Here is a 13,646-nt window from a genome sequence, read left to right on the forward strand (position 1 = left end):
CAGCGATGCAACAAAAAGGGTCCGACTAGGTCCAGCCGGTCCGACCAGGTCCAGCCGGTCCGACCAGGTCCAGCCGGTCCGACCAGGTCCAGCCGGTCCGACCAGGTCCAGCCGGTCCGACTCGATCTAACCGGTCTGAGCCGAAATGCAGAAAACTCACCGGTTTCTGCAGATTGTCGCCGGAATCCTTTCCGACTCTCAGTAGCTGGCCGATTGGAACGAAAAAACTCGCTAAAGTTTCTGAAACTTGTCGAAAAATGGCCGGGAAGTTGTGGACTTTCCAAGCTTCGATCACGACGATCGGGAAGGATGTTCGAGGCGAGGCTGGGTGTTGTCGACTAGCTGGCAGTGGGTTTGGGCCATGGTGGTCGGGAAAGTTGTGCACCGTGTGTGCACAGTGAGAGCAGGAGAAAGCGTGAGGGAGGAAGGAGGAGAGAGAAAGAAAATGCGAGGAGAAGTGAGAGGGAGAGAGAGAGAGACCGACTGCGGGAGAGTAATTCTGGCAAGAAGAGGTAGTAAAATGGACCCCTTCTTCATGCCAGATGGGGAAAGAAAAGATGGTCGCCGCCTGCGAGAGGGGAGGGAGAGAGACAGACTCAGAGAGAGAGAGGGTGTGATTTCGCCGCTGCTAACAAGCGCAGGTTTTTACTTGTTTAATTAAAAAGGGAATCCTGGGCTTCATTCTAAGGCTGATTTGGTATATTTGAAAAAAAAAAAAGGGTAAACTGTCGGTTTACCACTGAACTTTAACCTTACTTTCGATTCCCTCCATGAACTTTTCTATTGGAAAATTAAGGACTCAAACTAATTTTGTAGCCAATTTGCCTCCTACCGTTAGTTTTTCATATATTCCATCCATATTTCCGTTAAGTGAGACCATGTGCACAACATGTGAGGGTAGTTAAATTATTTCACTCTTAAAAATGATTAAAAAACTGAAAATAAAAAAAAACAAAACTTTCCCTCTATTTTTTCCCGCTAATTCCTATCCTCAATTTTATTTTTCCCTCTCATTCCTATGCATGAGAAATAATATATGGTGTTATTGTCTTCATAAGTAGCTAAGTTAATCTTTTTCTTGAAGCATGTACTACCATTTTTATTTTCTCTAACAAATTAATAATTTGACAAATGCTCATGGTGCTATTGTCTCCAAAGCAGTACATTAATATAAGAAACATGTCCATAAAAAAGACTAGGGTTTCTTATATTAATGCACTGCTTTGGAGACAATAGCACCATTAGCATTTGTCAAATTATTAATTTGTTAGAGAAAATAAAAATGGTAGACAATAACACCATATGTCATTTCTCATGCATAGGAATGAGAGGGAAAAATAAAATCGAGGATAGGAATTAGCGGGAAAAAATAGAGGGAAAGTTTTGTTTTGTTTTGTTTTTTTCAGTTTTTTAATCATTTTTAAGAGTGAAATAATTTAACTACCCTCACATGTTGTGTACATGGTCTCACTTAACGGAAATATGGATGGAATATATGAAAAACTAACGGTAGGGGGCAAATTGGCTAAAAAAATTAGTTTGAGTCCTTAATTTTCTAATAGAAAAGTTCAGGGGGGAAATCGAAAGTAAGGTGAAAGTTTAGGGGGTAAACTGACAGTTTACTCAAAAAAAAAAATGTAGAGTGTTTGATAAAACTTTTTTTAAAAATATTTTTGAAAAAAAGGTAGTATTATAGTGTTTGGTAAACTTTTATATAAAACAGATGTGAAAAAAAATCGGTTTTTCAAAGTTGGATTTTGCAACTTCTTGTTTTTGGTTTTTTTTCACCCAAAACTGTGAAAAAAAACTGAAGCTGAATGTTTACCAAACACAAAAAAATACTATTTTTTTTTCATAATCACCTCAGTACCAAACCAGGCCTAAGAGTCCAATAAAAGTGGGCCCCTCTCTCCCATCCCCTTTTTACTTCTTTAATTACTCACACGTCGGTTCTAGCCAACATTTCCGATTAAAAACTCTTTAGTTACGGGAAATATTTGCGATATAGATAGTTTGAATATTTCTGTCAATCTATCTCTTTCATAACGCGATGTACCTCCCATCACATGATAAGAAATATAAATAAGGAGATACATTGCAGATCACCGAAAATTCTGCCCATTTTACATGAGAGCCTAATTTCCGTCTAATTTTCGGGTCTAATTTACTTTCTCTTACACAAACCTCACACCACCTCCTCCTCTTCAAACCTTACAGCTTTCTACTAGACATTGACAGTATTGGTGAAGACATATATTCCTGCAAATGAATGCTGATATCCAGAGAGACTCAAATGGAATATAGCAAGAAAAGCCGGTCCTTATTCTCTCTTGTCTTCCTCTACATCTTCCCCAAGCCCAAACACGTGATGTTCTGCTGCACTCGACGCCTTCCTTTCCTTTCTTTCTAGCTTGGTTGCCAAGTCTCCGCCCGCCACCTTAACTCCACTTCCCGTGAGCGAGATACCCTCGTCATCAAAGTCATCCGCGGTCTCCTCCGAGTATGCATATCTGCAGAAGCTCGTATTAAGTAACAGTTAGTATCCTCACCAGGTGTATTAGAAATTTCTAACAAAGCTGAAGCTAGCGCATTCTATACAAAGGAAAAAATTCGGCACTTAATCGTTTTGGATATGTTTGTAGAGTTGAAGCTTGGGACATTATGTCACGAACTTTAATGAAAATGAAATACGATATCTAGTAGATTTTCTATTCTGGTCTGTTCCTATGCTCGCTCATCTCCGGAATGGCTCATAAACGTCACCCAAATAGCATTTTAATGCATGATTAGGAGAATTTATTAAGACATTCAATCGAATAATGTTAGCTGGTTTACAAATGCCATGAGAGCGAAAGCCAGCTGAAGAAAACACAGAAACTTGCAGCATGCATTCAAAGGGAGGCAAGGATTTAGAGTGTACCCGGTTGGGTTGTGAGATGGAGCCCAAAGAATACATATCACCACCAACAGCAAATAAGCAAGCAAAGTCCAGAAAGCTGGGATGACCCAGGCTCTTCGCCACAGCTCACTCAACGGGTCAGTGGCATTGAAATACAACTGAAAGACAAAGGTCAGTAGTTTAATTCTTAATCATACAAATCTTACCATTGTACACAAAGTAAAGGAATAGAAAGGAGCATGCGAGACATACTTACGAAAAAATCAGACAGGCGGCAAATAGAGCAATTTTGTGGCTGGTTAAAAAAGCTATAAAATTGTCTAGCCAAATGCAGTCACTAATAAATCAAATACTTGTGACCTTTTCTTACAGAAAGATTGAAGCGAAATCACTATTAAATTGACAGCCCGGTAGAAGAAGAAAGAAATAGCGGACCAAGGAAAAGAAACAAAACAAAACCAACCTCATAGCCAATCCAAGCAACAGAGAGCAGCACTGATACTGCAAGAGAATTCGTAAACTTTCGGTACAGCTCAAGTTTGGCCATGCTTCTTCGAATCTGTGTGCACAGTAGACAAAGGGCCATATTCACTTAGTTTCCTCAAGCTACATACAGAGTGTTCCATTCAAGCGCATGCTAATGAATCATTCCATGTATGTAACAGAAGCATAACGAACAATACATATTCCACAGTCAACATTCTCATATACATAGATGGTACCGTGTTCCTAAGCACTAAAATATTTTTTCAGCGGCAGTCATGCAGTAAAATACAGAATGGATTCAATTGTGCACCTTGAATTGAAAAACTGTTGGTTAGATTTCTATGATGCTCAAACATCCAAGATAGGAAATATCAATGCCTGTTAGTTAACGAATGTGCAGACAAAAGTCAAGCCAATAACTATATTCATGTAGCTGATAAGGTTTCTTAATTTTATTAATTATTCAATATTTACCAAAATGTAGCACATACTGTGTTTGATGTCCATATATCACCTGCATAACTCTTCAACCTTAATGATAAGCGGAATAACTTATTTCCTTCCCTTAGCAATTGTAAACTACTGGAGACAGTAAGCGATGTCAATGTATCGATGGACATGAAAAATAAGGTTACCTGAAGCTTCTCCAAAGTTTTAGATAACGAGGAAAAGATCCAAAGAATAAAACAGGCATCCAAAAGAGCAACAGGCAGCACCAGAAAAAGCCTTGCTTTTCCAGAAAAGTCGTTGATATTCCCCAAATGCTCAACAAGCTCAAGTGCTTCTGATGCTACAAAATATATCACACCAAGGAGAAGTACTTTCGAGGTTATACCACCGAGAGTTGGCCGCACAACACCATAGCCCATTGAAACCACCAGAAGGAGAAGCCGGGAGACAGTTTTTTTAACGGCGCTGAAGGTTACTGCCCATATGGTAATTCCCATTGGTCTGCTTCCAGTGGAATTGAAATTTGCATATTCAAAATACCAAAGGGCCATTTCACACATTCCAAGTCCAATTACAGCACTGATGTGGTAGTGCAACTGTATTATGTCTTTCCAATACTGTAAAAAGCGGAGAAACCAGAAAAGACCGAGGACTAGATAAGCTAAAGACATTAGGCCAAAAAATGTCATCAATGGGGACATCTTTCCAGGTAAATAACCATCAGGGTTCCTCCAAACAGTTCTTCCACTGATTAATGTGCCGACAAGTTCTGGATCACAGAACATAAAATAGAGATAGTACATTCCAGTGCTGTTGATTTCAATAGTTTGGATATCCATATTAGCCTCTTCATTCTTCCCCTCGAAGAAGGTCTGAATCCTTTTTGGCCCATCAGGGTTGTCTGGGTTTTGTTGGATGATAACCTCTCCCACCTTGCAAGAACCGTCCTTGGATAGCTCTGGGGTGCAGCATATTGCATTGGAGTTCAAATAAGAACCCCCAATCTTCTCCCTGTCCCTAACCTCAAGAACAATAGCCTCGACTAAGCCAGTCCTCTGCTGCATCTCATTCTTCTTTTCAGCAGATTCCTTGGTTCTTCGAAAGATGATTGATTCGAACCTGCATTAACATATGGCAAGGACAGACAAAACCCTTTTAAATGTTTTGTTTATACACAAAAACCTACAAATACTTCTGATTGAAAATGGTTAACTAAGAATTTCCCATAGAACAGCCATATGTGACATTCTCTCATTATATTCATTCTAAGTTGTTTTCAAGTTTTAATTTTCGTATAATCTCCTTCATTTCTCTCTCCTCCCTCCCACCACATCCCTCCATCCTTCTCCATCCTTCATTCTCCTATATACTTTCCCTCTATCTCTAGCACAAAAAAATGTAAACAAAATGGTTGTCAAACGGGACCTAGATTAGCGTTATAACTGGCATCCTCTCAACTATATTCATTATTTTTTCACCAGATTTCAATCAAGAACTGGCATTTCAATTGTCAACCCTCATTTAAACAAATCAATCACTGCATAATAAATTGCACATTTAATCCATAAACCGCAGCTTTCAACAGACACCAACACAAAGCCAATTCAATTTTCACTAAAAAATTCAACTTTTCCTAATCAGTTTACCAACCAGCAAATGCGGATTAGTTGGCTATGACAATGTATCCACCCCCTTGCACCCAAGTTTTAACCCACCTCTCCATAAATTAGATTAGTTTAGAATATCTTCTTCTCAAACAAAACAAAAAACCAATCGCAATCAGGAAAAAACAAAGAACCCATCAATTATTCCCCCCCCCCCCCCCCCCAAAAAAAAAAAAAAAACAGATAAAGAACAAAAAGGCGGAAACTTTATCAATTTACCTGATGAATGACTTGCCATTGAGGGGCCTATCCTCAGAGCTGGACTTGTCGTTGCCAGAGTCGAGCTTGGAAGCGTAAAGGCCTTCACTTCCGCCATGGAAGAAGAAGGAATTGGAACGACGGATGAAGGACTCGTCTTGGTAGTCATGGATCGAAGCTCGGGCTAAAATAATCAAGTGCATCAGCATCAAGATTATAAAATATCCATTTGAATTTGGAGACGGCAGATCTCTGTGACCCATTTTGTCTGACAACGTTGTTTATCAATCACAAGGAACGATGTAGAATCATAGGATTTTAGGATTTTTCAGCACTCTTTGGAATTTGGCCTAACCGGGTTGACAGACACCATCGACATTCCAGTTTACCCTCCAAACTTACTAATTTTATATACAAAATTAAAAGGAGGTTTTATATGCCGTGGTGGAATTTATTTTATTTTTTTTATATATAATTATTTTTTATCATTGATTTGCATCAGTTCATCAAAATTAAATGAGAATCAATGAGTTTGTAGCTTAATCGTGAATTTTCTCTTGCATTAGTAGAGGTTGTGTGCTTGCTCCATCTATCGTTTGTATAAAAAATAAATATAATGTTAATTACAATTTTATTTAAGAAATATTTTAATAATATGCCCCTTTGATATGAAGAGTAGCCCCTACTCTCTCTCAAGAGACTGGCCAATTCTGTACAAGCTCTTGTATGATTTGGTTCCTCATCGATGTCGAAATGTCCTCACATTCTCACAGTGACAAGGCTGAGGAGCAAGGTGATATGGCCGGTGACCTATTTTCCTCGAACATCATTGTTGTCGAGTAGGAGTTTGATTAGGCCTTGAGGGAAGATTGATGTGTTCAAGAGAGTGCTTAGAAGGCATAGTTTCCCCATTAGGCTATGCCCTTCTTATGCTTTTTTTGTTATGGCGACTCGGGGTTTTGCGAAATCCATTTCTTTTGGCGAAACAAGTAACCAACTCGGTCGAACGTGGAGCCAATTCCCACAGAAAGAGAAAATGTCTGCAATCTCTCGCTCTCTCGGATTATCACGAACAATTCAGTTTTCTTCGATTAGTTTAGTTCGAAAGAAAAGGGATAACTAAGAGATATAATGCGAATTAATGTGTTTTGAGGTGAGAAGATGGCGATGAAGGACGGTGCAAGTTACAAGAGGCAATGCAGGCTATTGATAGAAAAGCCGCTCGGATTCAAGAATGGCTTCCAGATGAAGAACAAGGCATGATTAGTATATTTTTGTGGATTACTAGTAGTTTTTTTTCTTCTTACATTCCTTTCTCTAATTGGCATGAATGATGAGATGATTTGAGCATTATATTGTAACGTAACGAAAAATTAATATGAACTACATTTCTTGTTAATTAAGCCTGTGATTTTCTGGTGTTGTGGACATTGCATGTTTTGCAGCAAAGGGAATCACAAAGGAAAGTTCCAAGCAAAATATCGGAAACAAATGAAAACATTTCTTATGCCACCAAACTAAATTGGAAGCATTAACGATCATATTGCTTTGAATCATATGTTTATTCTTCTTAGGAAGAGGTATAATATACAATCTTAATCCTAATCAAATAGAGAAGAATAATTACAGGAGATTACAAAGAGATTTCTCCCAGATTACACGGGATCCATCCTAAACTAGGAAATCCTAAATTATAGAAAACTATACAAGTCAACACTCTCCCCCTCAAGTTGGTGCATATATGTTACACATACCCAACTTGTCTAGATACTTAGAGAACTTTTCACTAGAAATTGTTTTGGTGAGAATGTTAGCTATTTGATTGGAGGCACTTCAATTATTTTACCTTCTAGCGTTTCTTTAATAAAGAACATGTCAACCTCTACATGTTTAGTTATGTTGATGCACAAAACCGGAGGTCTTGGAAGAACGTAAATCCGACCGTGAATCTGCAAGAAAGTAAAGAACACAAGATGTATCGTGGTTCACTCCAATGTTTGGGCTACGTCCACACTGATGTTGATATTGCTTCTCTGTATGGATGTATGGATTACAAATGTGAGAGGGAGTCCCCCAGAGAAAGAGAGAGAGTTTGAGAGAGCCTCTGTTTAGGGGATCTGAGGCCTCCAAATTGTGAGGGTGAGGAGTCCCTTTTATAGACTAAGGGCTCCTCACTTATTACATATTTACCCCTTCATTTATTACATAATTACATTTGAGTCTCTCGAGTATTTATACGAGATCTAAATACGGAGGCCCTAAGTATAGTACAAACAAGTTATATCATGTTGCACCGGATTATGAGCAATATCGCGAGCAGCCTTATTATCACAAAACAACTTTATCGGTTGACTATGTTTGACACCCAAATCTTGTAGTAGTATTTAAGCCATAAAATCTCACAAATACCAAGGGTCATACTTTTGTATTCCACTTCTGCATTCGACTTTGCTACTACTCCCTGCTTCTTGCTTCGCCAAGTAACCAGATTTCCACCAACAAAGGTGAAGTAACCTGATGTTGAGCGCCTATCATCACTCGAATCGGCCAGTCAACATCCGTATAACCTTCAATACTAAAATGACCACTCTTCTTAAATAAAATCCCTTTCCCAGGATTTCCTTTCAAATAACTCAATATTCTCATAACTGCATTCACTAACGACACTCAACGCATAAGCAAAGTCTGGTCTAGTATCTGCCAAATACATTAATCTTCCCATTAACCGTTAATAACTCCCTTTATCTATTGGTACTTGATTTAGATCAATGCTCAGCTTCATTCCTTATACCAACAGAGTAGTCACGGGTTTGCATGCTAACATGCCAGTTTCATTTAACAGGTCAAGAATATACTCTCTGTGATAGGAAGATTCCTGACTTGCTCCTTGATACCTCAATCTCGAGAAAATATTTCAGAAACCCAAGATCTTTCACTCGAATTATGTACTTAAATATTTCTGTAAGGTTGCACGCTCATCTGGATCATTACCGGTAACTACCATGTCATCCACATATATAATGAGTGTTGTAAGCTTTCCATTCTGACGTTTCAAGAACAATGTGTGATCACAGTTACTTTGCTTATATCCAAATGCTCTCATAGACTTGGTAAATCTACCAAACCACACTTTTGGGGACTGCTTTAACCCATACAATGATTTTCAAAGCCTGCACACCTTTTATCTATGCATATCTGGAACATTACTCCCTGGTGGGAGTTCTATGTAATTCTCATCTGTTAAATCCTGCAAGAAGGCATTCTTCACATCGAACTGTTGTAATCGCCAATTAAGATTTGTAGCCAAGGACAACAAAACACGGATTGTATTCATCTTGGCCACATGGGCAAATGTATCTGTATAGTTAATTCCATATTTTTGAGTGTATCATTTTGCTACTAGTCTTGCCTTGAAGCGATCCATCGTCCAATCAGCTTTGTACTTCATTGTATAGACCCATTTGCATCCCACAGGTTTCTTGCCAACTGGCAAGTCTGTGATCCCAGGTAGCATTCTTTTTCAAAGATTTCAACTCTTCAATCATTGCTGCTTGCTAACGTGGATCAGCTAAAGCCTCATGCACATTGTTAGGAATAGATACAGTAGACAATTGATGCACAAATGACTTATTTGATTCTAACAGGTGATTGGTAGACATATAATTACTTAACGGGTATAACACATTAGACTCAGGGTTGGGTTTACTCACCAGATACCTAGTTTTGCATTTGGGGTCGGCTTCATAAGTAAGTTTAGGAACACCCCGGTTGATGCGATCAGGGAGACGACATGGTGGTAGTGCATGTGGGATTGAAGACGATTGATTATGGTTATTGGGACTCAAGATCAACTGTGAAGTAGCTGGCGACGCATGACTGTCTAGTGGTGAGGAACTGGCAGTAAGCTATTGGACAGTGAGTTATCTGGTGATGTCAACTCGTCACTTTCAAAGTTTTCGCCATTGTTTCTATGTGAATGATCACCATTTGTCTCAAAGACATTACCCTTTAGTTTCAATTCATTCACATCATTGTTTTCATGTGAATGATCACCACTTATTTACAAGACATCACCACTTAAATCCAAACTGTTCACACTATTTATATTTGGAATAGTATAATTAAGAGTTTGAACGTCTGTCTGATTCTCCCCCTGAAGTGAAGACTCAGGATTGGCAAAGTACATATCATTCTTATGAAACACAATATCCACAGTAACACACAGTTTTTTTCGTCGGAGGGTGATAACAACGATACCCTTTTCGATTTAAGGCATACCCCACAAACACACACCGTAAAGCCCGAGGTTCAATCTTACTTCTCTGCTGTTTATGAAGATGAACGAAGGCCACACAACCAAACACGTGAGATGGAAGATTAAGAACTGTAGGAGTATTAATAGATGAAGAGATAGTCTAGAACGGTGTCTGAAAGTTGACTGATTGGGATAGAACACGATTCATGAGATACATAGCTGAGGTGAGATTTTCTCCCCAAAAGGATAACGAGAGACGTGCCTCGAACAAAGAAGCAAGAACAATCTCTAAAAGCTGACGATTCTTGCGTTCTGCAACATCATTTTGTTATGGAGTATGTAGACATGTAGTTTGATGAAGAATACCATGATGATCAAGAAAGGCACGAAGTTCAGAGTTTACACATCCGGCCCCATTGTCACTCTTGAGAACTTGTATTTGTGACTTATATTGTACTTGTACCATTTTGTAAAACTGCTGAAACAAAGAAGTAACTTCACTTTTGGACTTCATCAAACAAACCCAAGTCATACGTGTGCACTCATCAATAAAAGTAACAAACCAATGAGCACCACCAAGTGTAGAAGTTTTAGATAGTCCCCAAACATCAAAATGAATTATCATAAACGGGTTTGAATTTTTATTCAAACTAGGCGGAAATGAAGTATGATGACTTTTAGCCATTTCAAAAACACCACATTTAAAGTTAGAAATATCATGATTAACAAATAGGCTGGGAAACAACCTCTGAAGATGGTTGAACGAAGCATGTCCAAGTCAACGATGCCACAACCAAATCTCCAAAACTTTATTCCTATCCCTCTGATTTCCTTCCACTACAAGAGCTTGAGTCAACATTCGGGAACTGTTCAATGTCAGCTCCAAGTAGTAGAGCTTTCCCTTCCTAATACCATAACCAATCATCTTGCGAGTTCAAATGTTCTTAAAAACACAAAAAAAGGCCAAAAAATCACAAGACAATGTAGGGCGACGGTTATTTGAGCAACAAATAATAAATTATAGTCAAGAGAAGGAACAATGAGTACATAATCAAGATTCAGGGTATCAAAAAGTGAGACATCGTATTTTTCGATAATAGAGGCAACATTACCATTGGCAACACTCACGACAGTTTTGGAGGAGTGTTTTAGGGTTTGTACCTGTCTAAAATCACAACTCATATGTTTAGTAGCACCATAATCAGTTATTTATGTATTATTCGTAACAAATGCAGAAATCTTTAAAGCCTTACCATCATTACATGTATCATTAAGAAAGGCCAACACTTTCTCGGCTATATGTCAGAATCTACCTTCACTTCGACAATGGATGTACAACAAGAAAAATCTGAAGAACAATTGGACCTATCACGATTAATCCTACTCTCCCGCCCGATTCGATCAGATCGATTTGGAGCGATACGACCCTAGACTACCATATTCCCAAGAAACTTCAATTAGTACATCAATTGGTGATGGATAAAGCCCAAATTTTGCCCAAGCAGCTTCAAATAGCACGGTCCAACTAGAAAGAAGCCCAACAACCACAAACAACCAATTAACAAATAATAACAAACTGAAAAACCAATCAATTTTTTTCTTTTTTCCTTTTTTCTTTCTTCCCTTTTTCTCTCATTTTTCTCTTATTCTGTGTCTTCTATTCTTGGGTTTTCTCCATAACACACAAAACAAGTGTGAACATAGCAACGATGAAGGTGTGCCAGCGGGTACAATTGTTGCAAGTTCGTCAAGAAGGAATCTATGCGGGTCGTGATAGATACAAGAATCTAGGCTAGGATTTCAAACTGGCAAGACGCAATAGGTACAATGTGTTGTAGAATTTTGGGGTTTGTCAAGTAGCAACCGCCGGTATGGTTTGATACGAGTTATGAGTATAGGTTCGTGTGCACGTGATGCAGCAGCAGATCTTGATGGGCGAATGATGGGATTGTTGGTGAATTCAGGTCAGCAACGAAGGCGTCACTTGCTGTTTGGAGGGGGCGATGCACAACTGGCTGCGCGGTTAGTGATTCTCGATGGATTCTAAGTCAACAATGACAATGTTGCTTGCTGGTCCTACGGTGCAGGGCACAACTAGCTACGCAGTTAATGGTTCTGGATTTTGCGCACAACATTTTTATTATTATTATTTTTTAACCTAGGCTCTGGTGACAAGAAAATAATGCTTTGAATGATATGCTTATTCTTCTCAGAAAGAAGTATAATATACAATCTTAATCCTAATCAAATAGGGAAGAATAATTATAAAGATTTATCCCAAATTACACGGGATCCATCCTAAACTAGGAAATCCTAAATTATAGAAAACTATACAAGTCAACTATATCTGTCTCAACCTGCAAGCAAGACTCGGACATCATGTCGAGGTATCACCTCCGTTGTGGCCATTATTTCACAGTATGATGGTTCGTGGTCGATGGTCCTCGAGTTGAGCAGCTATCGTTTGCTGGAAGATCAAACAATCTGAGTCACTGATTCTCGAAAAATCACAAGCAAAGTGAGGACCTCCATGTAGGATCGCGCCTACTAGCTACAATCATCTATATATTCAACACAAAATGTACAATGTTAAAAATGTGAAACATTTGTATTCGTGGGTTAGTGACCAGGGCAGTGTGCATGCATCATCCCCATGCAACAAAGTTTTCTTGAAAACTAGTTAATTTTAAAGAGAATCGATTTCCATGATTGAATGTACCTCAATGAAGTCCCGATTTTCGGCATCAAGCAGATTCCATTGCAAAAGTTCAAAATAAAATTATAATCCCTAAGAAATTCAATTTGTTATCTTGGTGGAGAACTCATGAAGAACTGAGGAGTATGCATGTGGTGAATTTAGAGCGTGTCCATCTCATGTTACTCTTGATTATTATATGTTCAATTAATGCAGGCGCTCCTCAAAATCTCCAAAGTATAGCTTTTTAACCATTTCAGATGTCCTCATGAGTCCTGCTTAAAATGGTTTTTGTTGGAGCAGTTATGTTTTTATTTAAATATTCATATATATATTTATGTTTTGTTTTATTATAAATATTTTGTATATAATTGTTAATTGCTATTAACCTTATCAATTAATAACGAGTAATTGGCACCACATAAATATTTTTTGAGATTCCTTCTCTATATAGAGAAGAAGAACAAGTCTTTATCCATAATCATTTCATGTTAATTTTTATTCCGTTTTGAACTCTTCCGTTTTGTTTTTCCCCCTTTTAATTTCTTACGGTTTTCAAGCCCCCAATAACTCAACCCCTCAATGTCTCTTTCTTTAATATATATATATATATATACACACACACCTATATATTTTTCCGTAGAAAAATATTCGAAGAAGAAAAACTACAAGTTTTACATATATTTCTATTGAGTTAATAGCAACATATTGAAAAGGTGAAAGTTCGAAGGTTCTTTCGTTGTGCAAGGAAGAACCTCATTAGAAGAAGAATGTTCTAGACTATTTTATCTTGGGGCCGACGTGGTGTTTGTGAATTGCTTGCACACTTTGGGTAGAGCCGCAAAACGTCTTAAAAAGAGCGACTTAGTTTGCGACTCATCCTAATAATCATTTATCACTCAAGGCTTCTACATTTTTCAGGTAACTTCTTTCCTTTTTATTTCAGTTGACAACAGTTGCCTTCAAAGATGATGTATAAAGTGCAATTTGAAAAATAAA

General features: G+C 38.2%; 1 protein-coding gene across 1 annotated transcript; it reads right to left on the reverse strand.

Annotated features, from left to right (window-relative positions):
• Positions 1–2,020: 2,020 nt before the first annotated feature.
• Positions 2,021–6,261, reverse strand: LOC103432929 (uncharacterized). The gene is made up of 5 exons (XM_008371156.4): positions 5,719–6,261; positions 4,021–4,954; positions 3,363–3,458; positions 2,921–3,057; positions 2,021–2,510 (listed from the first exon to the last, which is right to left on the reverse strand). The coding sequence occupies exons 1-5, from the start codon at positions 5,958–5,960 to the stop codon at positions 2,321–2,323; spliced, it is 1,599 nt and encodes a 532-aa protein (XP_008369378.1). The 5' UTR covers positions 5,961–6,261; the 3' UTR covers positions 2,021–2,320.
• Between the last annotated feature and the right edge of the window lie 7,385 nt (positions 6,262–13,646).

This window comes from Malus domestica, chromosome 07, assembly GCF_042453785.1.
Source record: "Malus domestica chromosome 07, GDT2T_hap1".
Classification (NCBI taxonomy): Eukaryota; Viridiplantae; Streptophyta; class Magnoliopsida; order Rosales; family Rosaceae; genus Malus; species Malus domestica.